Raw genomic sequence first — 24129 nt, 5'->3', positions numbered from 1 at the left:
TGGTCACACGGGGTCACGTAAGTTAGGAAGTGGGTTAAAACATAGGAGAAAAGAACTTTGCTTTGAATGGCATGGTTATTTTGCTAATATCCTCACAGTATTGTCGAAATATAACCAGAGTGACCACGTTAAAGAAGACTGGATACTGTAGCCGTAATATGATGTTGTGATGCGACATAATTGATGCCGTATACTGCGAGTTCAGAAACCCGGAAGTGACACTATTTTTATGTTTCGTTTTGTTATCTATTTATTTGTCATTGAGTTATAAAACGCTCGATTCACGTCATGTCATTACTGGCAAAATCTCCGGAATACCAGAGTTTTCGGGCAACTGTTCCACAGAAAAAAGTAAGTATTAGTCCTGTCATGTGACGTACCACTCAAACGTTAAATTTTAACCTACCATAATATTTAACCATGGAGCTAGCTCCATAATTTAACCTAGTGTTGTTATGAACGTCTACACACCGTCATGTGAGAAACAGATGAATATCATGGATAGTGTTCGCTGTTTGCTGTGGAAATAGCCATGAAAGCCAACAACATTTTCACGATAACATTTAAAGTGCCTGTGAATTATGGCTGCTGTTTTCGCGCCTAAAATCATTTTACTTACCAGTTTACAGAGAGGTCAAAATGAAACGACAATATAAGTATCTCTCGAAATAGACTAGCACGGGTACAATTTACCAGGGGTATGTTCGCCAGATGTCCCGTCGGTCTCACCCACATACAAGCACCACAACATACAACAAACTAAGACACAGAGTGATATCTATCGCTTCAACAAATGTATTATCTTTTACACAATAACGAATGCACTGCCCAAGTATACACTGGCAGAGAATAACAATAATTCCTCAATTACAATAGAGGGCGCACTAACAATCGGGTATAGTCAATGGTAAGGAATAGCAATGTTGGACTATGCAGGATGTCAAACTACGTAGGGGTTGCTCACACACTCGACAAATAGAGCATGAATAAAATCAATACAAATCGCGTTGACCCGTACTTTGTGAGTAATGACAAATGACAATGCGTCAAAATATGAGAAGGAGCAAAACCCTATGTAATTTATACAAACCGGTTCAAATGGTTAGCACTTAGCAGTGTGATATAATTACAATAAATGCTAAAACCTTATTAATCACCCAGGCCTACAACCATGGTAACACACTACAAAAATATTAGCTAAGGTATAAAATGATAACAATATAATAATCACTCAATGACTAGGGTCACAGTATTGATCAGCTTGAATATTATACAAGAGATCCAAAACAAAAATCATACAAATAAATGTAATAGCTCACTACAATAGCATGGGATTTTACAGAGAGAGTTCAGTCAGTGTTCTTGTTATAGGAGGTTCGCCGACGCTTCACGTTGGTGTTCTAGACGATGTAGTAGTAGTACGAAAGAAACACGCGCGTCATAAATCAAATTACGACACACGACTGGATATTGTAGTTCACGGCGGAGACTAACAGTGTTCGTGACTCTTCTGAATTCAGAGTTGATAGGCCAATGTTACGACTTGATTCGGTTGCTATGAATTAGCGTAGCTTCACGTTCATGGATATTCGCGAAGGATTTTATTAATCATATTCACTGACAGACATCGAAAACAGCAATCAGTTGTTAAGCGAGAATAGGTTGCTCGTGGTCCCTGATTAACGAAGAACAGGACGTCAGTTCAATGATTTACGAGACAAGTTCAATCAATCGCACAACACGTTAGCGTAGCATGGAGGCGGCCATGTTTAGCTCTCCTCGCAATGCATCATGGGGCGTTCACCCACGGAGAGTTGTACTCACAGTTACAGAATTCAGGATGTATGACGATTCCTTTTAGTTATCTCTTAAACAGGATGAAACTTCTTCCAAGTGAGCTTGAAAACGCTATAACTTCAGGTGTACTGCGTATGTTGACTCCCGGACTTGATTTGTCACGGTATTTAATCTAGTTTTCGGCTATGACTCTCCCGCATGTCGTCGCCAATCTCGCCCTCTTGTCTTCTCCCTGGAGTGCTCTCGGCACAAGTAAATAGTTCCCAAATAAAAATAATGAATAATGATCCGAAATCCCATCCACACAGCTATTATAATAAAATACTGTTTCGTTTTAATTAATTCATCAAACTGATAGCACAAGTTTCAGGTGAGAAAGACCTTTCACCTGCGCTAGTCGGAGTACACAACAGTATAGAACTTGAAAGCGTTAAATTAAAACTTCATCCACCTCCAATCAAATGATAGTAGCTACTATGCCACTACAGGATGCTAAATAAACTAAGCATTAAAATAGGTAGTAGTCAAGGAGAAAGTTCTCTTACTACATGGGCTAATCCCATTCCAAAAGACTGCTACATTGCCACAGAGACAGACTGCACACCATTACTACAACACTGTATCCGATCACGCACATATGGCTTCACTCCAGCAGCACGGCGATAAGGCTCAGCTGAAATAAAATGCCGAAACAATTCACACGAAGGTCACCCAAGTCACTCTGCCCTAGTGGCAGAATCCCAGGCAAGCCGAGTAGCCAATCCCCTTTTTAACCCAAAGATACCCCTGCCATATGGCCTCTAGAGGGCAAGGACAGACTCCCCCAAACTCTCCAGTGCACTTCCATAAGGATCGTCACCATACACGTGTCACCTCCAGACTTCATGCCCAGCGGGCATACATCCAGAGAACTAGCACATGGACAAAGTACCGCAACCCTCAAGACATCACGCCTACCGGCAGCGAAACATATACCAACCTGACCACACTGGATATCTCGTCATGAATTATTTTTGGCATGTCCGTACCAAATTGGGAAAATATCCCAAACTCACCTAATGCGTGCACAGGCTCATCCTTCTAGTATGTCTCCCTTGACTCAATTTTACCTTGAATATTGTGTGTGTTGGTCACATTAAAGGCTGTCACTGCTGTATGCCCGTCCCCACCGAGAAACACAGCAATTAATCTTGGTACCGGAATTCATATTTGACTTCAGACTGCCATATTTTGACCACAATACATACATGTAGGAATGCGTTTGACACACACATACATGTAAACCAGGAATCCAATTATCCACCAGGACACATTCCTGTATCCATTACCTAAATTTAAAAAAGAATCAATATAGTTATTCAATTAGGCTTATAACATTAAAGGCATACATGCCCTATTTCGTGTCGTAGCAGTAGGGATGCAAAGGACTAAAAACGAAAGCTCTTCTTCCTTCTACATGATTTAGATGCCACAACTTGCTTAACTAGATTCACTGCAGACTGCACAATATCAAGTTTTTGTACGTCTGGCGGTTGTCTAACAGATCTCAAGCTAAATCCATACATATTAGGTGGACGACGTGTTCGGGTAGACCTCCTCAAAGGTCTTGCATTTCGCTCCGGCTCCGAGTCCGTTGTACTCCCATCACTGTCCGACTGACTTATAACCTTATGACCATCAGAATGTTCTGTTGCGCTCCTCTGAGATCCTCCGCAAACAATCCCATCAGAAGACACCTCAATGTTAGAGTCTAGCTTTATCGTTTCGACCGGTACTGGAGATTCTACCTCCAAACTAGTTTCTTCCAGCTCAGATTTAATGCTTTCTCGAGATGACGCACTTACGTCTTTGAACAAATCCGCTTTTGCCGCTTGGTCAGGATATTTAGGTAAGCATTTGCGTGGCTCAAAAGCTGGCCTTGAAGGGTTCAATACAACGTATCCATCTTCACCATCGCTATCCCCACTATCCTCATCGGCATCGCCAATCTCTGCCACCGCTGGGTGTGTCTTCCTCTCAGTTACGATCTGTTTTCTTATCCTATCTGGCCTTGTTGCCTCTACCGAGCTTGGGACTGATGGGTCAAGACACGGCTTCAGCAAATTACGATGTAAAGTGCGTGTCTTACCATTCTGTTCGTTCCTAACCATGTATACCGGCACATCATGGTTCAATTTGCGAACAACGCGATATGGACTTTGTTCCCATCTGTCCGCGATCTTTATTTTTCCTCTCAGACTCACATTTTTAACAAGTACACGCTCACCAGCTTTCAAGAGGGCATCTCGCACACATTGGTCGAAACGTACTTTACCTGGTTCTTCTGAGCAAATTAGGAAGCTAATTTATGTGCATATTCCATGCGCTCATGCAAATCATCTACATATTTAGATGTTGATCCTGGTGCTCTATCTTCCGGTCTGATACCAAATCGCACATCCATCGCGGTCCTTGCTTCACGACCAAACAGAAGTTAGTACGGCGAATAACCTGTTGCATCATGGCATGTGCAGTTGTACGCATGGACCAACGGTGCCACATAAGCTTTCCAATCTTTCTTCTGATCGTTCTTCAAAGTACCAAGCATGTTTAATATGGTTCTATTGAACCGTTCACATTGACCGTTTCTTTGCGGATGATAGGGTGACGTGCGGGACTACCAGTGAAGGCACATAATTCTTTGATGACCTGGGACTCAAAGTTACGCCCCTGGTCAGAGTGCAAGCGCTCCGGAAATCCGTAATGCACCATGAACCCCTCATATAAATGCTTAGCTGTAGTTTTCGCTGTTTGATTTCTTGTCGGTATCGCACAGCGTATTTAGTGAAATGGTCCGTGAGGACTAAGACATCTTTTATGCCACCTTTGGACTCTTCTAAAGTCAGAAAGTCCATAGCCACTAGTTCCATCGGTTGACTGGTAGTCATGTTTACCAATGGTGCTCTGGTCTGTGCATCAGCAGTGTCTTTCCTCCTGGTGCATCGCTCACACGTACGAATATGCTGCTTCATATCAGCCGCCATCAAAGGCCAATAAAAGCGTGCTCTTAACAGATCAAGTGCTGTCTTGGCCGAGGTGTCCGGTGTGGTCATGCAATCATGGCTTCCTTTTGATACCTATGTGGTAACACCAATTGATAATATTTTCTCCCATTAATTCCCACACGAATTCGATATAGCACATGCTTCTGAAAACACAGTCGGTCCCATTCTTTCGGGGCGATCCGTACTTCCATATTCTCTCGTTGCTTCTCATGCTTGGTTGGCAGTGACCCAATATTCTTGTAGTACCTGAGTCGCCGAATAGAAGGGTCCTCCTCTTGTAGACATACCCACTCTTCCATCGTTATTGCAGGAAACGCAGTTTCCTCTGGAATCACAGGTGGCTCATAAAGCTGTTGAGGTATAGCGTTAGCAGTTGCTGCAATTGCCTCTACCCAAGGAATTTCTTTTTGCTCATGTTGCTGACCAACCGCTCGTATCTGGTCAGGACCCATGTATGTTCGTCCTTCGAACCTGTTGTTCGTCTGGTCGGGTATCCGGTATTCTGCATGTGGTCTTCGAGACAAGCCGTCTGCGACCGCATCTGCGTTGAACTTTCCGGGTCGGTAACGAATACTGAGATCATAGTTCGACAGAGCCGCCCACCATCTCTCCCGCAGCGTCTAATTTAGCTGTAGTGCTAACGTATGTTAGTGGATTGTTGTCAGTTAAGACATCAACGTGGTTACCATAACAGTAGTGGTTGAACTTTTCAGTAACCGCCCACTTGAGCGCAAGAAATTCTAACTTGTGGGCCGGATAGTTTTTCTCGCTTTTTGTCAGGCCCCGACTCGCATAAGCAACTGGTCTCAACACATGTTTCCCATTCAGAACACTAGTTTGGTACAGTGCCGCTCCCAATCCGAGTGTACTCGCATCTGTGTGTAACTCAAACAGCCTTTGATAATCAGGATATGCTAGCACAGGAGGTGTTGTCAATTTATTGATGACTGTCACAAAAGCACGTTGGCATTCATCAGTCCAGATAAAAGGAGGCACTTTCACTTTCGCACTTCGTTGTTTACCTTGTTTCGATGGCTGACCTGCCGTCAGATCATTTAATGGTCTAACAATCGCTGAGTAACCCAGGACGTATCGCCTAGAGTAGCCGGCAAACCCTAGTAGAGTTCTCAGCTCTCGAACATTAGTAGATACAGGCCAAGTCCGCAGAGCATCTATCTTTTCAGGATATGTTTCTACCCCGTTGTGTGACACAACATGACCTAAGAACTTTACTCTGAATTGGCACTTTATGTGCTTAACTTTCAGGTCGCAGTCTCGCAACCTCCTCAACACCTTCTCTAGTCGTTGCAGATGTTCTTCAAAAGTGTCTGCAAAAATTAAGATATCATCCACATAAGCAAGACATATCTTCGTGTTGTACTCATCCAAGCACTTCTCAACAACATGCTGGCACGTAGCTCCAGTGTTGCGGAAACCGAACGGGACAGCTGCGAACTCGTAGAAACCGAAGGGTGTGGTGAAGGCCGTCTTGGGAATATCGTTCTCGGCCATGGCTATTTGCCAAAACCCACTTTTAAGATCAATAGATGAGATCCACTTCGAGCCTCTGAGTAAATTAAGACTATCTTTTATTCTCGGGAGAGGATAGGCATCGTGGATAGTTTGATCGTTGAGTCGACGATAGTCCACACATATCCGCTTAGTTCGATCCTTCTTTGTAACCAATACGATTGGAGACGACCATGGACTATTTGAAGCCCGTATGATACCACTTTCTAACGTACCTTTAATTTGACCTCTGACCTCATCATATAGGGCAGGAGGTATTCGCCGGTATGGTTGGCGTATTGGTTTCTCATCCCTCAGCTTAATTTCATGCTTCACCACATCACATCTACCCAAATCATTGTCACTTTTGGAAAAGGTTTTGTGATTTCTGTTAAGCATATCTTTGACTTCACGCAACTGCTCATTATCAATAGGTGCTGAAGTCATGTCAAACTGCAGGCCACCACATGTCACAACTACCTTTTCTGGTTCTCTGGCAGTCTCCAGATGGGCAAGCGCATTCCTTGGTAGGCCATCATCTACTTCCAACACTGCCTGTACAGACCCAATTAAGTCACCTGATTTGACAATGATTGGATGTGCTGACTCATTATGCAAGACGAGGGGAACTACAGACTTTTTCCTACCACATGCAGCAATGGCCACCATAGTGTCAAGCATCCATCCTTTCTGACGATCATCTGGTTCCACCAATACTTGAATTTTATCACCTGGTGGCCCAGACTTCATGCAACCACTTATTGTTGTTGACTCAGATGGTTTTATTACCACTGGTTGCTTCAGAGAAGCTCTAACCGTACCCATATGACCAGTTTTGCCACAAAATTTATCTCTGGCATCCAAGGTTCGCAGTGCACCACGCGCGGCCATCGACATACGCTGCCTAGTCTTACCTCTCATGTTCTGGGGCACACAGTCTCTATACAGGTTTAACCAATTGGTACCAGCCGTAACAGGGACTCTTAGTGTGTACCGTTAAAGTCCTATTATAAACCGCGGTTTATATTACAATGTATCAATTTAAAAATTGGGATCAAAAGCTCAAGTTCGGGGTGCGGTTTCTATTACGTACATATTGCAATCACTAAATGGGCGTTGTCATTTTTTGTCCACAACACATGCACAAAACAATACAATCTCTTGAATAGGCGTCGGGGAAGAGTGAAAGGCCTTATTTTGGTTCTAAAATAGGCGTTACGAAATGTTGAAAAATTCCACATGATACAAATAATACTCAGTATTTTTAATGTAATATGCATTTATTTTTTTTAATTTTCTTGGTAACGAAAAGTATATTCTAACAGAAGTTTCAAATAAAAACACGAATGCACTGCTTAGTAGCAAATGACCACATAACGGTAGCTCGATCCGGCCATGCTGCGGCTCACAAGTGAATAATTTACTTGTTTTCGAAGTGTTGATATTGGTGATTATTATTTAGTAGTGATTACAATAACGCACGAAAAATAAATTCGTTGAATTGTTATAAAATGCAAGTAAAATTCAACTTAGTTTCCCCGTAAGTGAATGATTTCAGTCACATGTAAACAGCCGATGCGATATCCGCCATGTTTTTGAATGCTCACGTGACGTATTATTGACCGGATAGGTCAAGTCGCTAATTAACCAATCAAAATGCTGGATAGTGCCCACGTGTCTAAATTACATAGCTCATTTAAATACATGTATGTTAATGACAGTTCAGCGACCTCATGGTGAACGCAACACAGAAGAGATTTACCGATAATGTAGTGCGATCTTTTGCCTTTGATTTCCATGGGAAAACTGCATGATTTTTTTTTTAAATCAAGAAATTATTTGTTTTCGAAAGATAAATTATTCTTCAATGCTCAGTTTAACACTTTTACGGTGATAAAAGCTCATTGTCTAAAACTTACGGAACACAGACGTATTCAGAAAGAGTATTGACAGAGGTCGCCGCCAGAACAAAAGCAGTTTCATTGCCTGTCTTATCACCGCTGAACAATAAATAGGTGTGAATATTTTTAGGCATGTTGTCGAAACAAATGAATAGGATTAGGAACAATGCCGTTTTGGAACAGCTGGTTGAAACAATGAAGTCAGTCACGGTCTTGTTGAATTGGGGGTGCGGTTAGTAATAGGTACTTTTCAAGTTTTCAATTTTTGTTAAGAACTCTTTACCCCCGAAGCCAGAATTGGGGGTGCGGTTACTATTACGTATGCGGTTTATATTAGGACTTTAACGGTAGGCATTATCTTTGACAACCAGAGCCAATATCAACTTACTTCCACTGTCACCAAATACTCGTTCAGGAAACGCCACATCTATTTCTATTACACCCTTATACTGCAATTTGTCATCGGTGACACCGCGTATCACCAACAATTCGTCTAGGGTAGTGAACGGCACGTCACTCAGGTATTTCTCATAAAAGGCTTCACCAATCATTGTGACCCTGTATCAATCATGCTCAAACATTGAATGCCGTTGATTTTGGCCCATTCTTCATTCAGTGTACCCAATACTTTGCTGTCGATCGGTTTAGCACCCTCACTTTGCACAAGCAAGTTTCGCTCCACACATGGCCTTGCCTGGCCTATAATAGACTTAGTTTCTAACCTACCTTTACCTGTCGAACACTTTCCTGACGAATGACCATGTTGTTTACATCTTTTACAGGGGGAAGCGCAGTCAACTGATTTGTGGTCTCTCTCTCCACAATTGTAACATGTGATCTGCGTTTGGTCTCGATTCTGCCTACCCCTTTGTCCATAAGGGCCCTGGTTACCCCCGCCTGACTTACCCTGTACAGCAATCTTACGATGCGTTTCTCGCAGCTCTGCTCTCAATCTCTCATTTTCTTCTATCATGGATCTGGTCTGTGGACTTTCACTCATGGAAGACTGGCTGTCCTGATAATTTGTCTGATATTTCTTGGTTTGCAAATGTTCTGTAGATTGCGTTGCCACCTCTGCCATGCGATGCTCCATGTCTTCGAGTTTCTTGACTAATAATTGGTTCTGCTCTTGCATCAATTGCATTGCTTGAGCCATGGTATTCATATTTTTCTTTATTTCAATAGAGTCCTGAGCTTCTTTACAACCTCCCATGTCTGCCTTACCATCAACTGCTGCATGCGCTTTCCCTGTCCTGGATTTAACCGCCATTGTCAACCCAATGAATTAGTGTAGCTTCACGTTCATGGATATTCGCGAAGGATTTTATTAATCATATTTACTGACAGACATCGGAAACAGCAATCAGTTGTTAGGCGAGAATAGGTTGCTCGTGGTCCCTGATTAACGAAGAACAGGACGTCAGTTCAATGATTTACGACAAGTTCAATCAATCGCACAACACATTAGTGTAGCATGGAGGCGGCCATGTTTAGCTCTCCTTGCAATGCATCATGGGGCGTTCACCAACGGAGAGTTGTACTCACAGTTACAGAATTCAGGATGTATGACGATTCCTTTTACTTATCTCTTAAACAGGATGAAACTTCTTCCAAGTGAGCTTGAAAACGCTATAACTTCAGGTGTACTGCGTATGTTGACTCCCGGACTTGATTTGTCATGGTATTTTAATCTAGTTTTCGGCTGTGACTCTCCCGCATGGCGTCGCCAATCTCGCCTTCTTGTCTTCTCCCTGGAGTGCTCTCGGCACAAGTAAATAGTTCCCAAATAAAAATAATGAATAATGATCCGAAATCCCATCCACACAGCTATTATAATAAAATACTGTTTCGTTTTAATTTATAGAATAATAGTCGGCTTATGATTTATAACCTACAATAAGTAAACTATTTAAACTGAATGTCACGCAAAACACGGCGGATTACTACAACTATTATTTGCGTACAATGCGCCGGCAACCACTTTAAGCCAATCACCGACGGCAATACATTGTACTAAGGAATAAACGTTACCTTTCACAATATCAGCCATAAACTCATCAAAACAAGTATGGTATCAATTGGTACATCAAAATTATTAAAATAATTAAAAAAAAAAAAAATAGGACGAATGTGAATTGGGACAAATCGACTCGTGGGACGAATGTGAATTAGAACGAATCGAATCGTTGGACGAATGTGAATTGGGACGAATCAACTTGTGGGACGAATGTGAATTGGAATGAATTGACTGTGAATCTGCTGGTCAGCTTGCATTGCCGATACATGTATATAAGGCACATTTCTTGTACAGTTTTTTCATCTTTGACTAAATTGCCACTTATGAACTTGTTTGTCGAGAAAGAATGGACCATAAAGAACACATAATATCAAGTTTGTCACATAGGGTTGAGTTAGATGCGAAATATGGACTGTACAATTACTTATATGGTAGTTATTTGAAGTGTTGACTTCTATTTCTATTTTCTACATTGACATCCCAAGCCGGATTCTTATTCCATAAATTATTACGCAGATCAAGCAGCAAGTAAAGGTAACAGAGGTGTAAATTCAACGTTCAACACCAATCACAGAACAATTCAGAAAAGTTTAGCCTAAAATGAAAACAATTAACAGTGTGTAAGTGCTGTGTAATTACCTGTTTTTTGTTTTCACGTCACTATCAAATTCCGGAATCTATTTATTTAAAAAAATGTTGGTTTTGCACCAGGTTTAAGTTGTCGGTGCTTCTCTTTAAAACCTACTTGTTCTTTCATGAATGAGGACAGTTTTTCGAAAAAAGAATCTGAGGTAAAGTGGACACTACATATGACGGTGTAAGGATAAGGTCCATTCCACCCTTTTCTCGATGATTTCACATTTTTCGTCCACTGATGTCGCACCTTGGAATCGATTGGAACTGTGTGAATTAATACTTATACGATGTCTATACATTGTTGAGAACAGATCATTTCTGTGATTAACATATTTGGGGATACCGTATGATATTCTTTATCTTACATTATGACATTATAGTTTATAGCCTATCACGTTAATGTAACTTGAGATTACCCGCCAGAATGTCAAGGCTAACATGAGGCAGTAGTCTTTGGACCACAGAATAAAGTAGTTGTGCTCGAAGTAACTGACTTGTTATCTGATTCTGTAAAAGATCCTATACCCCACATACATATTACTGTACCTGCCCACAACATAACGTTTAACCATCATAAATGTTTGTTGTGAAAACTTCTAAAAACTCTCTCTCTCAAAAAAAGTATGAGTAATCATTTTCAACAAAAAAATAACTGTCCATTTCAGTAGGATACAGATCTAAAATGGAGGTGTGGGTGGGCATTTCACAGGCACTTTCAAAAAATTAGAACTAGCGTAGCTAGTCTTTCTTTTTATAAACCAAAATATGACTTGTAATTGACCCTAGATAGACCCGTCATTTATAAGTGTATGTGTTATTAATAGAGCAATGTATCATGTCTGTAACATTTGTAGAATATTTTCATATTACGGGTATTTATACACAAAATATCTTTTTCAAGGTGATTGTAGATGATGATGACAGTAAAGAATGGACTTTATATGACGCTGGCCCAAGATGTGTCAAATGTCCATTGATGTGTCTACCACCAGTTAGTGGCACTGCAGATGTTTATTACCAGCAACTATTAGCATTATCAGGGTTGGGTTATAGAGTGATTGCAGTAAGTATTTGCCACTAGTTAGTCGTAGCACTGCAGATCTGCCTTGGTATTCATACATGCCTAAAATTGTACCTTATTATAGTATATACATGTATTAGTATTGTGTTCACATGTGCCTAAAGTTGTATAAACATAGATGTAATGTTAATATTTGTGGATAATAAATCTAGTCTTACTAATATCATGTTTTCTCCAAACCAAGATGGAGTTTCCCGTGTATTGGTCCATTCCAGAATTCTGTGAAGGATTTCGAAAACTACTTGATCATCTGGGGTTAGACAAGGCAAGTCTCTAAGAGAAGTTATGACCGACATATCTGATAGTTTGCTCTATTGAAGAAAATAATATACTAATTTTAAAACACATCTGTGCCATTTTACTATTAAAGTGCATAGTTAAAATGCAACATTCTCTAAAAACTAACATTTGTATAAATCTATGTTTCTCATTTTTTTTTTAGGTTCATTTATTTGGTGCATCAATTGGTGGCTATATGGCCTTAAAATTTGCTGAATATACATACAAGAGTCCCAGAGTTCAGTCTTTAATATTGTGCAATACTTTCATTGATACAAGTGTGTTCCAACAAACTTTTGCAGCACAAACGTAAGTTTATTGACATGTTTAATTCTTTTCATAGCTTAGACTCATGTGCCATGATAAGTCAACTTTCACTTACAGATTTTACAACCTGAACTAACTAAAATTATATTAGTTTTTCATAAAATAACAATATCCAGTTATTTGAAATAGGAACTGAAAACTTGTTAGATAAAAAAAAATGATGATCACATGACAAGATGTTTTACAGCCAAATAAAAAAAAACTAAATGAAGGTCAACATTCTGTTGTAATTTTCTGAATACAGCCCTTTGAATGCTATAATTCTTTCCTGACAATATTTTGCAAAATTTTTGGTTAATGTCTTTGTTAATATTAGGCAGAATGGACGTAATTTTGCATTACTTACATGTCTTGTAGAAATTTTTGAAAAAATATGAAAAAAAAAAAAATATTTTATTTTTGTGAAAAAAAAAAGGTTGACTTTGTTGTTCAGAAAGTTAAAGGTTAAAACATCTGTGTATTAAATTCAATTTGAAGTCATTATTACCATTTATTATAGATTCTGGTTAATACCTGCATTTGTTCTCAAGAGAATGGTGATGGGTAATTTTGCTTCGAATTTGACTGATGGTGATATGGCTGATGCCATTGACTTCATGGTGGAAAGGGTAACATTTTAAATTCCTTTATCTGTTCACTAAATTGATGACATTGAGAGCAATTCAACAAAGAAGTTATGACGTTCTATATATAAGAGAACTTGACTTTATTCAATGTTGATTTTATTTGCAGCTTGACAGTTTGACACAATCACAGTTAGCATCTAGACTAACCTTGAATTGTAAAGACTCCTATGTGGAACCTCACAAAGTATCAAATACAGACGTCACGGTTATGGACGTTTTTGATGAGAGTGCACTTTCCATGACAGTCAAAGAAGAGATGTACAAATGTTTTCCTAATGCTAAAAGAGCTCATCTAAAAAGTGGTGGAAATTTTCCGTATCTCTCAAGAAGTGCTGAAGTCAACCTTTATTTACAGGTCAGTGGATTTATTGTTTTAAAGTTCATCTTTATTCATTGTTTTTTAATAATTTTTTTTTTGGAAATTTTGATCAAGATCTGTGGAAATCTCAAATTATGTATATTTTGTAGAAAATTATCAAAAAATTATGGAAAAATACATAAAAATAGGCAAATAGTGGCACCAAAATTTTGCTGAAAACAAAGGACGTGGTTTAACCCAGTCATGTGACCAGTTATATATTTAGAGGTTAGCATTCTGTTTTGTCATATATTTATGCTGAATAACCAATCACTTGACAGATATTTATTACCAGTAAAATAAATAACTCAATCATCAATCTCATTTGCAGATTCACCTCAGACAATACTTAGGTACTCGCTACAGTGCAAGAGATCCATCAATTATTGATTCCCCCAAAGCAGGCGAGAGCTCAACATCAGGAGGTGCTGTGGCTGCCATAGCAACTGACAGTGAAGAGGGAGAGGGGGAGGGGGAGGAAGAGGAAGAAAATAATCAGGTCGAAAACAATCAGGACCAAGATTTGTAATTGTCAAAATTTGTATAAATCAGTCTGTTGGTCTTGATGGGCAAAATATTCATATTACATATACAAAAACAACCTAAGAAAAACCCTTACCGTTTATGCAGCAGATTTATTCCCTTGCGTTAATATTTCTAGATATGTGACATGAAACTATGATGACACAACCATATTCTGGGCCAGTGATATGATTTACTTGCTGACATGCGTCTTATACATGTTCTCAGCCAATGATATGGTCCTGTGATGACACATTTTTTTATACATGTTCGGGGTCAGTGATATGATCCTGTGATGACACATTTGTTATACATATTCTGGGCCAGTGATATCAAGGGATGATACAAAGTGACCAAATAATATGGCAGTATACACAAGGCTTAAAATAAGTCTTGAATAGCATGTGTTTTTTGTCTGCTACATTGGCATTGGGAGCTGTAAGAAAAACTTTTCATTTTCTTTTAATTCATGCATTTTCATCGTTTCAAAGTATTCCAATAAAAGGTAGATGCTTGTAAGAAATTAGACTTAAAGTAATTTCAGAATTGTCATATTTTGATTTATGCATGATTACACAGAAGATGTGGTTATGTCATGGGAATTTTGTTACAGATGGTTTCATATTATATTATTGCTCATATTTTACCACAATCCTGACAGGGGACAGCTACTTACAAATGCCAAAATCTCTCCCACCAATCTAATTTATTTGAATGATTGCTGTGGACCAAATACCGGTACTTTGAATTTAACAGCGTTTTAGTTTTTTTATGGAAACAGCAGACTCCTCGTACATTGGGAAATGTAACTGCAGCTGACAATTAGATTTTATGTATATCAAACTATTTTTACAACTGGTAAATTGTATACTCCATTGGAAAAGTTCCAGTGAAAATCTCTGTATGATTAGATAATACAAAGGTGTATATGTATAACTATTGTCTTGATTAAGTCACTGGTATGGATAATATGCGAGTTTTCCCTATTTGAGGCGAGAATAAATTTGTTTGTTTTTTTGGTATTGATAGTCATTTTGATAGCTATTTTCCAATCTTGTTTGTCAATGTAATTCTAATCTCTCGGTGACAGAGAATGTAAAATATTATACTCATTGTGCTTTTATCAAAATACACAGCAATATTCTGCTTCATGAATCTAGGGAGTTTTGTATCTTAGAATTAGTGTCAGGTTACGTAGCTGCAACGTATTATTCCTTTTTTATTTGTTATCACATGTAAGAATGCATGTTATGGATGTGAAGGTGATTAGTCATTCTTAGTTGTCAATGATAACTATTCTCAATACACTGCTGCATCATATTTATAAATGTTATGTTTTGTCTCACTTGCAATAGACTTTAAATGCAAATAGCGCAGAGATCTCCCATAGAGGAGTGAGACAAGACTTTTTCAAATAGTGTAGAGGAAAAAACAAATCACTCTGTTGCTCTCAGCATGGCATCTAAGGGCTATTCAAAGATGTAAAACCAACGAGAGTTTAGTTTGATACCATTATAGGTTTCTGATGTGTATATACCGGTAAATACATTGTGGAGATCTATCACAGATAATTGTCTAGTTTTACAAGATTCATTGCAGATCATTATCAGGTGCTTTGTAATTATTAAAAATAAATAATTCATACAAGATAAAGTTGTCAATATCACATTTATTCTGTCTCCATGGTGTACCTAAACTGTTTTTTTAAAAAGTGAAAATGATTCCATAGTTTTCAATTGTCATACAGATCAATCATTGCTGATGAATTCTTGGAAAAACAACTACAAATGTTTTGTCGTGGTTCACGCAAGGATCTTTCTGCCTTTCAGCATGCGCCGCAGAATCACTTTGATTCCGCTTTTGGATTTCAGTCTAGCATGCCAACCATGTTTCCTTATCCTCTTTAGAACACTGGGTTGGTAGGTGTGTCCTCTAGCTTTAGTACGGCATGGTTGTATAACACACAATTTTAGTGAATTTCCAAATAAGGTGTAGCCTGAAGTCTCTGCGTGTCCATAAACAGAACTGTTAGGCAGTGAACTCTTGAATGATAAACATTTTGACTGTTGCATATTCCCAGATTTTCCAGGCATCCTAGTTTGGAAAGAAATATGAAACAATATTAAAACTGAGGCAAATGTGCATACGCTTCTCAATGTATACTAAAGGGCGGTAGTTGTCACACATTGCATAGTCAAACTGCATGTAGACAATGCATTTATCGAACAGAATTATTTTGTTCTGTGTATACAATCATTCATGGAGTTAGAACAAATGTTAGCTCCATGATACAATTAATGATATACTATTGTATTTTAGGCCACAAGTACGGTAACATGGAATAAACATTATTTATTATTTACATTTTACAACAGTTCAAGAATATGCATTATAGGACTTTGTCTCTAAAAGGGTAACAAAAAAACTAGTTAGGGTACTAGTAAATAGATCTACAATGTATCTAGTCCCACATGGATTTATATATTTATTTATTTACTTATTGACTCTTACACAATCCCCGGAGGGAAAGAAAATGGTCACAATGAACAAGGAGAAAAATATGTATAAAAACAAAAACACAATATACTAAATAACAAATACAATCACTAAATTACTAACTAATGTAAAATTACTAAATTGACAGGCATTAAGATGTCAAGTAAGACCCTGCTTCCTGACTTCAAAGCTTTTGCTTATGAACTGTGCTACTGGTATAATAACGTTTTCATTGTTTAACAATTAAATGATTTTTTTTCTCTGCAGGTTTATTTTCAAATGCTGTGATCATATCCTTAGCTTTATTGAACAGTTTGGTACGCAACTCATATTTGTTGCATTCCAGCAGCAAATGCATTTCATCCTCAATTAGACCTTTGTTACACATGTCACAAACCCTGTTGTTTAATGGGATTTTTTATGACGACCCATTTCAATTTTGAGACTATGGTCACTGAGACGAAATTTGGTAAGCACACTACGCAGTTTAAAGTTTTTTAGCTTGACTAAATATGGCTCAAGTTTTAAATCTGATTTGATTAGCCGATATGTTCTCAGTTTATTTTTCTCATTTGCTTTGGTGCGGTTATCATTATGGACCTCACATTTCCATCTTGTTAGAAATAAATCCTTGATGCCCAAATCAATTTGTTTCATTTGTGCCGAGGTTAATGTATCACAGTTGTTAACTGAATGATATTGTTGGATATTGTTTAATAATGTTACTTCTAGATACCATTTACTTTTAATGTTTTGGTTAACCACAAAAGCTTCCTTGAGTAATGCATTATTAGAATTCATGGCCCGACTGTAATATTTAATTATCTGTTTATTTATAAATACGTCTAGGGGGTATCTGCCTAACTCGCTATACATGGCCATAATTGGCGTGTGTTGTGACACCCCTAGTAGATACCGACAATAACTTAATTCGTTCTCGTACTTTCTAAACTGATGGACCAATTCCATCCATCCTGGTAACGTGGGATGCACGATTCGAAATCAACTCACCTAAGAAGAGACGAATAGCATGCTCTGACGACTCCCCGCGTCAAATTTCTCAACATCGATGTCATTTTGTGAAAACACAGAAAGATGGTAGACTCTTCGACATGCACAACCAGAACTGCTTTGACCTTTGACCTCGATATACAGTATGCCCTTTAACTCCATCAAAATATTACTAGTATTTTATTTACCGCGTTTGCGTTTCAATTTCTATATGTTCCAATAAACAGCAGTCAGCTCTACGTGAATGGGAATACTAGCAATAGTTTTTATTGTGTATACGTATAAATGCAAACATGTTGGTGATAATATTGAATTAAAGAGCAGCCATATTGTTATTTAGAAACGACATTAAATAACTACCTAAGTGTCTATAAAATAGCACAGATAGAGACTGATGCTTATGTTGTGATTGCTAGTCCACTAATGCTAACCTGAAATGAATGCGTATTTCGTGGAATAGTGTGGTAAATGAGTCGTTAATGCATTTCACACAGATTAATACTCAGATGTCTGTTTCTGTTTGTAACGAAATCGCGTCAAACATTTCGTTGCCAGCAACAAAATGTAGGCGGATATATGAGCTTCCCGGTGTCATGGCAATGCTGACACATTCCATTAATCGACGGACGTCATTCCACAGGTATGAATTAATGCAATTATGCTTGCATGTTTAGTAATGTATTATTTGTTATTACATCGCATCACTTAGAATTTTAAGGGGTCGGCAATTGCTGTATTCAAGTTTTCCTTTCACATGATGCGCTCTTGACTCGAAACAAAAAATGATAATGGAATGATATAGCGGTATACTATTATTACTAATGAACATTACCCATCAGCTACCTACTATTCTGTACAGAAGCACTCTATATACAAATTTGCTGATGCTTACTTATACAAATGTATATATGTAGTACTTCTCGTAGTGATGGTTAATTGATATATTATCACGTGATCATAATATTATTGACTGATATTTCACACTATGATGATACACACACTGAGCAACATCACTATATGTGTGCTTGAAAAGTACATTGAGAAAATATCAAATTGTGTCATGGTACTGTTTTTATGACTGTAATATGAGAATTTCAGAGTGGATAACATTTACAATTAAGTTTATAAAAATATCGCTAAGGAAAGTAATATTTCTACTGATTTTGAAAACTATTTGCATCTGTAAATGCAAATGCGCATTCACCAACATGCTTAAACATTATGTCCAATTAACATACCAATCTTGTTTGCACTCCAACTAAGTCATAAAAAGATTCTTATCTGATATCACTTATTCGTACACCTGGTTGACACTTGTGGCATCATGGGCTGTATTATCCTTTGCTTCATGGATAATACTAGTCTATGACATCACTCAGGTCAACCATCTCAATGAATTTTACTTAACTGAATTCTCAGGTAAATAACTTTTTTTTTTTTTTTTGTAGTTGATAATTTTGATTCAATGCTGGTGACCAATATGAATAGCCATGAGTGTTGTGTCAGGAGACATCACAAAATTGTACCTCAACCAGGAACATATGACACTTATGAACTGGTTGAAATCCGTCCAGGCAGAATAGTACGAGTACAGAAAATCAATGCCATCACTGAAAACAATTCAGCACCCAACAGGAAAACCAACGATAGCCATATTATACAAGAAGACCCCACAAAGCATTATATTACAAATAAAAAGACAAGTACAGAGGATGAACTATCTTCAAATACTTTAGAATCAAGCAGTAAACCTGAATCAACTGTGAAAGACATACAAACTATAGAAAATGCAAATTCCCCTGACTTCGGAAGGAGGACTCCAACAAGCATTGCTGGAATTGAAATGTCTCCAAGATCAGCAGAGTCTCAAAGACGAATGCTAACAAAATCTCGCTCAGACACTGTCATATTCTTCATCCATGGTGTTGGTGGGTCATCGGATATATGGACATCGCAGTTACATTTTTTTTCCAGTCATGGTTATAATGTTGTTGCCCCAGACTTACTTGGACATGGGTTCAGTGCAACACCAAGTGATGAATCTAACTATTCATTTACAAATCTTGCATTAGATTTATTGGAAATATTTGATAGGTATTATGGACGGATGAATATTCTTGTTGGCCATTCCTATGGGTAAGTCAAAATGCTAAATGATTTCAATTTTTCACTGGTGATGTTTGTAGTACATTCATTTGAGATTCTAGAGATTCTAGGACTTGAGCATGATATTTAACCCTTTGAGTGGCAGATATTTTTCCCACCCATAAAATTGTAGTACAAATATTTTCACATTTTGTAAAATTTTTACTAAATTTCATCATCATTTGGAACTTACAGACATGCTCAGATATTGCTTTAAGATTTTGATCAAAAGATTTGTCAGTTTTTATCAACATTTCATGTAGAGAGACGCAGACTATACAGAATAATTTTGTAAATGGTGCCAAAAGTTGACAATGTCGCTCTAATGGTTAATAGAATATTTTCTGGATAGTATGACTCCCCTAATTTTGTTAGATACTGGTAAGAACAAGATTATTATTCTGTTATTACATAGACAGGATGTAGTCTATGATCAGGAGACTTTGGAAACATATACAAAATGACCAGTGAAATGACCTATACTGTTGTGGACAGCCTATTATTAAAATTATTAAAGGTAAACTATGTTTTACTATATGTGCTATTAAATTATACATACATGTACTTTCTATCTGTTCTTTAGAGCCTCATTTTGCACCAAGATTGCAAAGGAGAGATATTTGAAAGTAACCAAACTGATTTTAATCAGTGGAGGTGGTCCATTACCATTGTATCCAGAATCTTGTCATGTGTTCTGTTTGCCATCATGTATACTAGCATGCATCCAGTCATGTCTCCTTGATAGATTCACTGGGTAAGTTTCAATATAGTCACATATGTACATTTAGTGTTATTTATAAACAAGTTTTCTCCATCATTGGGGATTTAATCTACACCCTTGTTGATAAATGCACACCTAGGTTTAGTGTCTAATATCTATTTCCCCAAAACATACAGAGAGACGACTAGTATGTGATTAACACAATAAATGACTTTCATGTATTTTTTTACTCTAACCATGTGACAGTGAACGAAGGGTTTATTTCCATTCTATAGTTTATTATTACCATTTACAAAATCCATTCATTTATTTCATTATTAGTCATATTTAACTTTACTTTTAAAATATCAGATAATTATATGCAAGTAATTTCAAAAGATTTCTTGAGTTTTCTATGTATGTGTATCTTATTTTGTATGAAACTGGATCTGTTTTGCGAAACACAGAATATATTTGAATATTCATGATAGCAGCATATGATTATCAAACTTCTACACTAAATCGTATAGTCAATACAATTGCCATATTTAATGCTGATAGGACTATCACTCATTTCTTACAGGCAAGCATTTACTCGTAATTCCAAGTTGAGTGAGGACATTAAAGTGAAAGCATTTGATGTACCCACATATGTACTAAGGGGAACAATGCAGGGTCAGATATGGATTGAAGGTAACGAGGAATACCATAGTGAAATAGTTCCTTCCACTTTACTTATCCATGGAAGAAATGATACATTTGTCACCTTGGATGAAGTGGATTGGATGAAAGAGGTAGGTTCTGAGAGAATTGAAGCTTTGTCTTTGTAACACTATCATTAAATGCCCATGTTTTGTAACCCAGCCAGCAAGATCATCATGTATTCTGGTTTGTGTAGTTTAACCTGTCCTGGATGAAAACATACTCATAATTTATTATATTTATGACATAAAATCAATGCTGTACTTAATATTCACATTAATCCAAACATTTATGGGAGCTATTTTCAACAGCTCAACTTGACAGAAACTCATCTCCATTGTTTATTTCCCATTATATTATACTAGCATTTCAATTGCTCAAATATGTAGTTCTGATTGGACAAAAGCATATTTTTAATTACGAAGCCATAGTAAAGTAGGCCTCAAGATTGCAATATCATATTTGTACATGGTTTTTTATGCTTTAAAGTTTTTTCCATGTTTCAGAATTACAATAAAAATTGAAGTTAGCGTAACTTGATTTTACAATCCACTCATTCATGCGTGTGTGTGTGTATACATGTATGTTGTAGATTGTGTAAAATCTTGTAGAAGGCCCACCTTTGGCAGTGGTTTATTGCTTCATTTAAATTTTTCACCACCAGACTTTCTCGCCCAAATTTGTCTGCACTTTTTTTTATAATCTTTAATATTTCTGGAAGTGAACCCGAATTTTGAAGCCAACAGACAAAATTTGAGTCAGTTTTCACTCAAAAAATTTGTCTATTTTTGTCCCAATCTTAAACCTGACAAATGTCAATTATGTTCTCTATTATGTATCAGGTGTCTTGTGAAAACCTGCATAAAACCATAGTTCAATGTCACCATTAACAATGTTTTTTCTATTTCAGACGATATTTGGTTCTGATCTCAAAATTATAGATGATGTAGGTCATATGGTGATGATGGAAAGTCCAGATATGGTTAATAATTATATTCTTGAATTTATTACCAAAGGTGAGAGCAGTAGAAGAAGAACGCCAAGACGTGTGTTATCCAAATCCTCATGCCGAAGGGAATCTAAATCAATTTATTAATAGAACTACTGCCAGTGTTTATGTACTTCACTGCCATTGTCAACCTTGTGTAACATTTGCTTGTTTCGGAGTATAATCCTCAGAACTTCTGTTCAGTCTGTATTAATAAAATGTTGATTTTGCTGCAAAGTTTAACTGGGAATATTAATCAGTTGTGACCAGCATCAGTGTACTGGTGTCATAGCTACTTGCTGCCAAGAGTTTGTACGCTTTGCTGATGTCCACACTGTGTACCATATGTCTACTATTAAAATTAATGAATTATGAATATTATGTGTTGGACCATTTAAATCATGGGGAGGACTTGAAGATTTAATGCAAAACAAATATTTGGCTGAATATCTATCGGTATCACCAGTAGATAATATTGAGGATACTGACAATGACACGATTACAGTCCATAGATGAAATACCATCATGCTAGAGAGAAGTTATTTATATTGTGTTCATTGAAGTTCAGTAAGTCCAATTACTGATGAGTTTTGTAAAAATTGTACATTACTATTATGAATGCCGTCCATTTTGAAACATTTATATATCTTAAGCCTGATAATATTATCATGACTACCAATGAAGACATGCCACGATCCACTACATTTACACATGAAAATTCAAAAACTCAGGTGTTTATCAATATCATACGCATATCAATGTTAATTCATGATTCTTCAGAATATCACAAACCAGTGTGTACTTCATAATTATTATTGTTTGAACTGTTTTGTAATTTGTTTGTATTACCATATATGTGTACTGTTTTCACAAATAGAAGTTATTTTTTAACCTAAAATGGCCACTGGTCTGCCATATTTAATCAGATCACAAAACCTGCAACGTAATATGTATTGCCATCACACTAAGTGATCATAGACTATCATCTTAGAGAAATGGTTGTGAATACATTCTATTTTGACGAATTTCAAGTTAAAAATAGCTTCCAGTCAGTCATATTTGTACCAAATTTGACAGAAATAGGAATTCTACAGCTTTCATTGAGCATTTTCTGAATAAATTCAGATGAGAAGGCTGAAGTCATGGACCTACAAAGTGGTTTCAGATCGTACAATGCTACATATAGTCTTTAAAGCTTAACGTTAAATCTTGAGAGAATTGAGATTCAATCCATTTCACTGGTGCAGATAATGAAACCATGATGGCATTTACATAAGCATGTGTATTTTTTGTAATACCATATTTGCTCTATTAGAAGTGCACATAAACCAAAAATTATTTATTGTATGCTGGATCATTAAAATAAAACTTATTTTGACTATAAATAGACCTGTCAATTATGAAAGTGCATGTGTTACTAATTGAGCAGATATAGTACCCAGTTCCTGATAAATCAGACAATATAGTATGTCAGGCTGAACTACGCATTGGCTTATCTTGTTTCTGCATTGCCCATTTATAGTATTTAGGTCATGAATTTATTGCTTTTCCAGGGCCCTAAAGTGTATGAAAGCATGTCTCGATACCCTTCAATATTTTTCAAAATTTCAATCAATTTAAACAAATTATAGCTTTGAAATTGGGTGTAATATCGAAGTTCCAGCTCTGCATTTCCGCATCCTCAGAAAACTTTATGCTTACCAGTGAGGTCATTTCTTTAAAGAAATTATCTAATAAAAACATAAAATCAAAACTGAGTCAGTCTGTTCGATTCCCACTAAGCAATGTGATGAAAAGGAGCATTATGCATAAGCACAGTAAATGCAATAAATCTACCGGTTCTTCAAATATGTTTTTTGAGATGTCTGTAGAACAAACACACAGACAGGAATCACCAAACTTTCTCTTTTATGAATTTTAAAATGAGGCAAGTTAAAAATCCAAATATGTGTAATCAAGACATGTTGTGTGTATATATATTCAGAAAGCT

The 24129-nt window shown here is 37.2% G+C and overlaps 2 protein-coding genes across 2 annotated transcripts; one reads left to right on the top strand and one right to left on the bottom strand.

The window, feature by feature from the left end:
• LOC100377514 (uncharacterized) lies at window positions 1-23892 on the top strand. The gene is made up of 11 exons (XM_078007694.1): window positions 1-351; window positions 11806-11967; window positions 12170-12250; window positions 12428-12573; window positions 13091-13199; window positions 13324-13572; window positions 13907-14102; window positions 19053-19740; window positions 20333-20503; window positions 21033-21243; window positions 22062-23892. The coding sequence occupies exons 1-11, from the start codon at window positions 289-291 to the stop codon at window positions 22245-22247; spliced, it is 2262 nt and encodes a 753-aa protein (XP_077863820.1). The 5' UTR covers window positions 1-288; the 3' UTR covers window positions 22248-23892.
• Window positions 15747-17752, bottom strand: LOC100377367 (large ribosomal subunit protein bL34m-like). Its single transcript, XM_002732892.2, has 2 exons — window positions 17605-17752; window positions 15747-16191 (listed from the first exon to the last, which is right to left on the bottom strand). Exons 1-2 carry the CDS (start codon window positions 17667-17669, stop codon window positions 15900-15902), a joined length of 357 nt encoding a protein of 118 aa, XP_002732938.1. The 5' UTR covers window positions 17670-17752; the 3' UTR covers window positions 15747-15899.
• Window positions 23893-24129: the final 237 nt, after the last annotated feature.

Source organism: Saccoglossus kowalevskii, chromosome 13 (assembly GCF_978046115.1).
Source record: "Saccoglossus kowalevskii chromosome 13, keSacKowa6.1, whole genome shotgun sequence".
Classification (NCBI taxonomy): domain Eukaryota; kingdom Metazoa; phylum Hemichordata; class Enteropneusta; family Harrimaniidae; genus Saccoglossus; species Saccoglossus kowalevskii.
The sequence above is the reverse complement of the archived record's forward strand: the minus strand, read 5'-3'. Positions and strand labels throughout refer to the sequence as shown.

Coding starts and splice junctions, on each gene's coding strand:
- LOC100377367 (XM_002732892.2), bottom strand. CDS start 17,669: ATGACATCGATGTTGAGAAATTTGACGCGGGGAGTCGTCAGAGCATGC. Junction 16,192..17,604: donor TGCTATTCGTCTCTTCTTAG/GTGAGTTGATTT, acceptor TTTCCAAACTAG/GATGCCTGGAAAATCTGGGA.
- LOC100377514 (XM_078007694.1), top strand. CDS start 289: ATGTCATTACTGGCAAAATCTCCGGAATACCAGAGTTTTCGGGCAACT. Junction 20,504..21,032: donor CTCCTTGATAGATTCACTGG/GTAAGTTTCAAT, acceptor CATTTCTTACAG/GCAAGCATTTACTCGTAATT. Junction 21,244..22,061: donor AAGTGGATTGGATGAAAGAG/GTAGGTTCTGAG, acceptor TTTCTATTTCAG/ACGATATTTGGTTCTGATCT.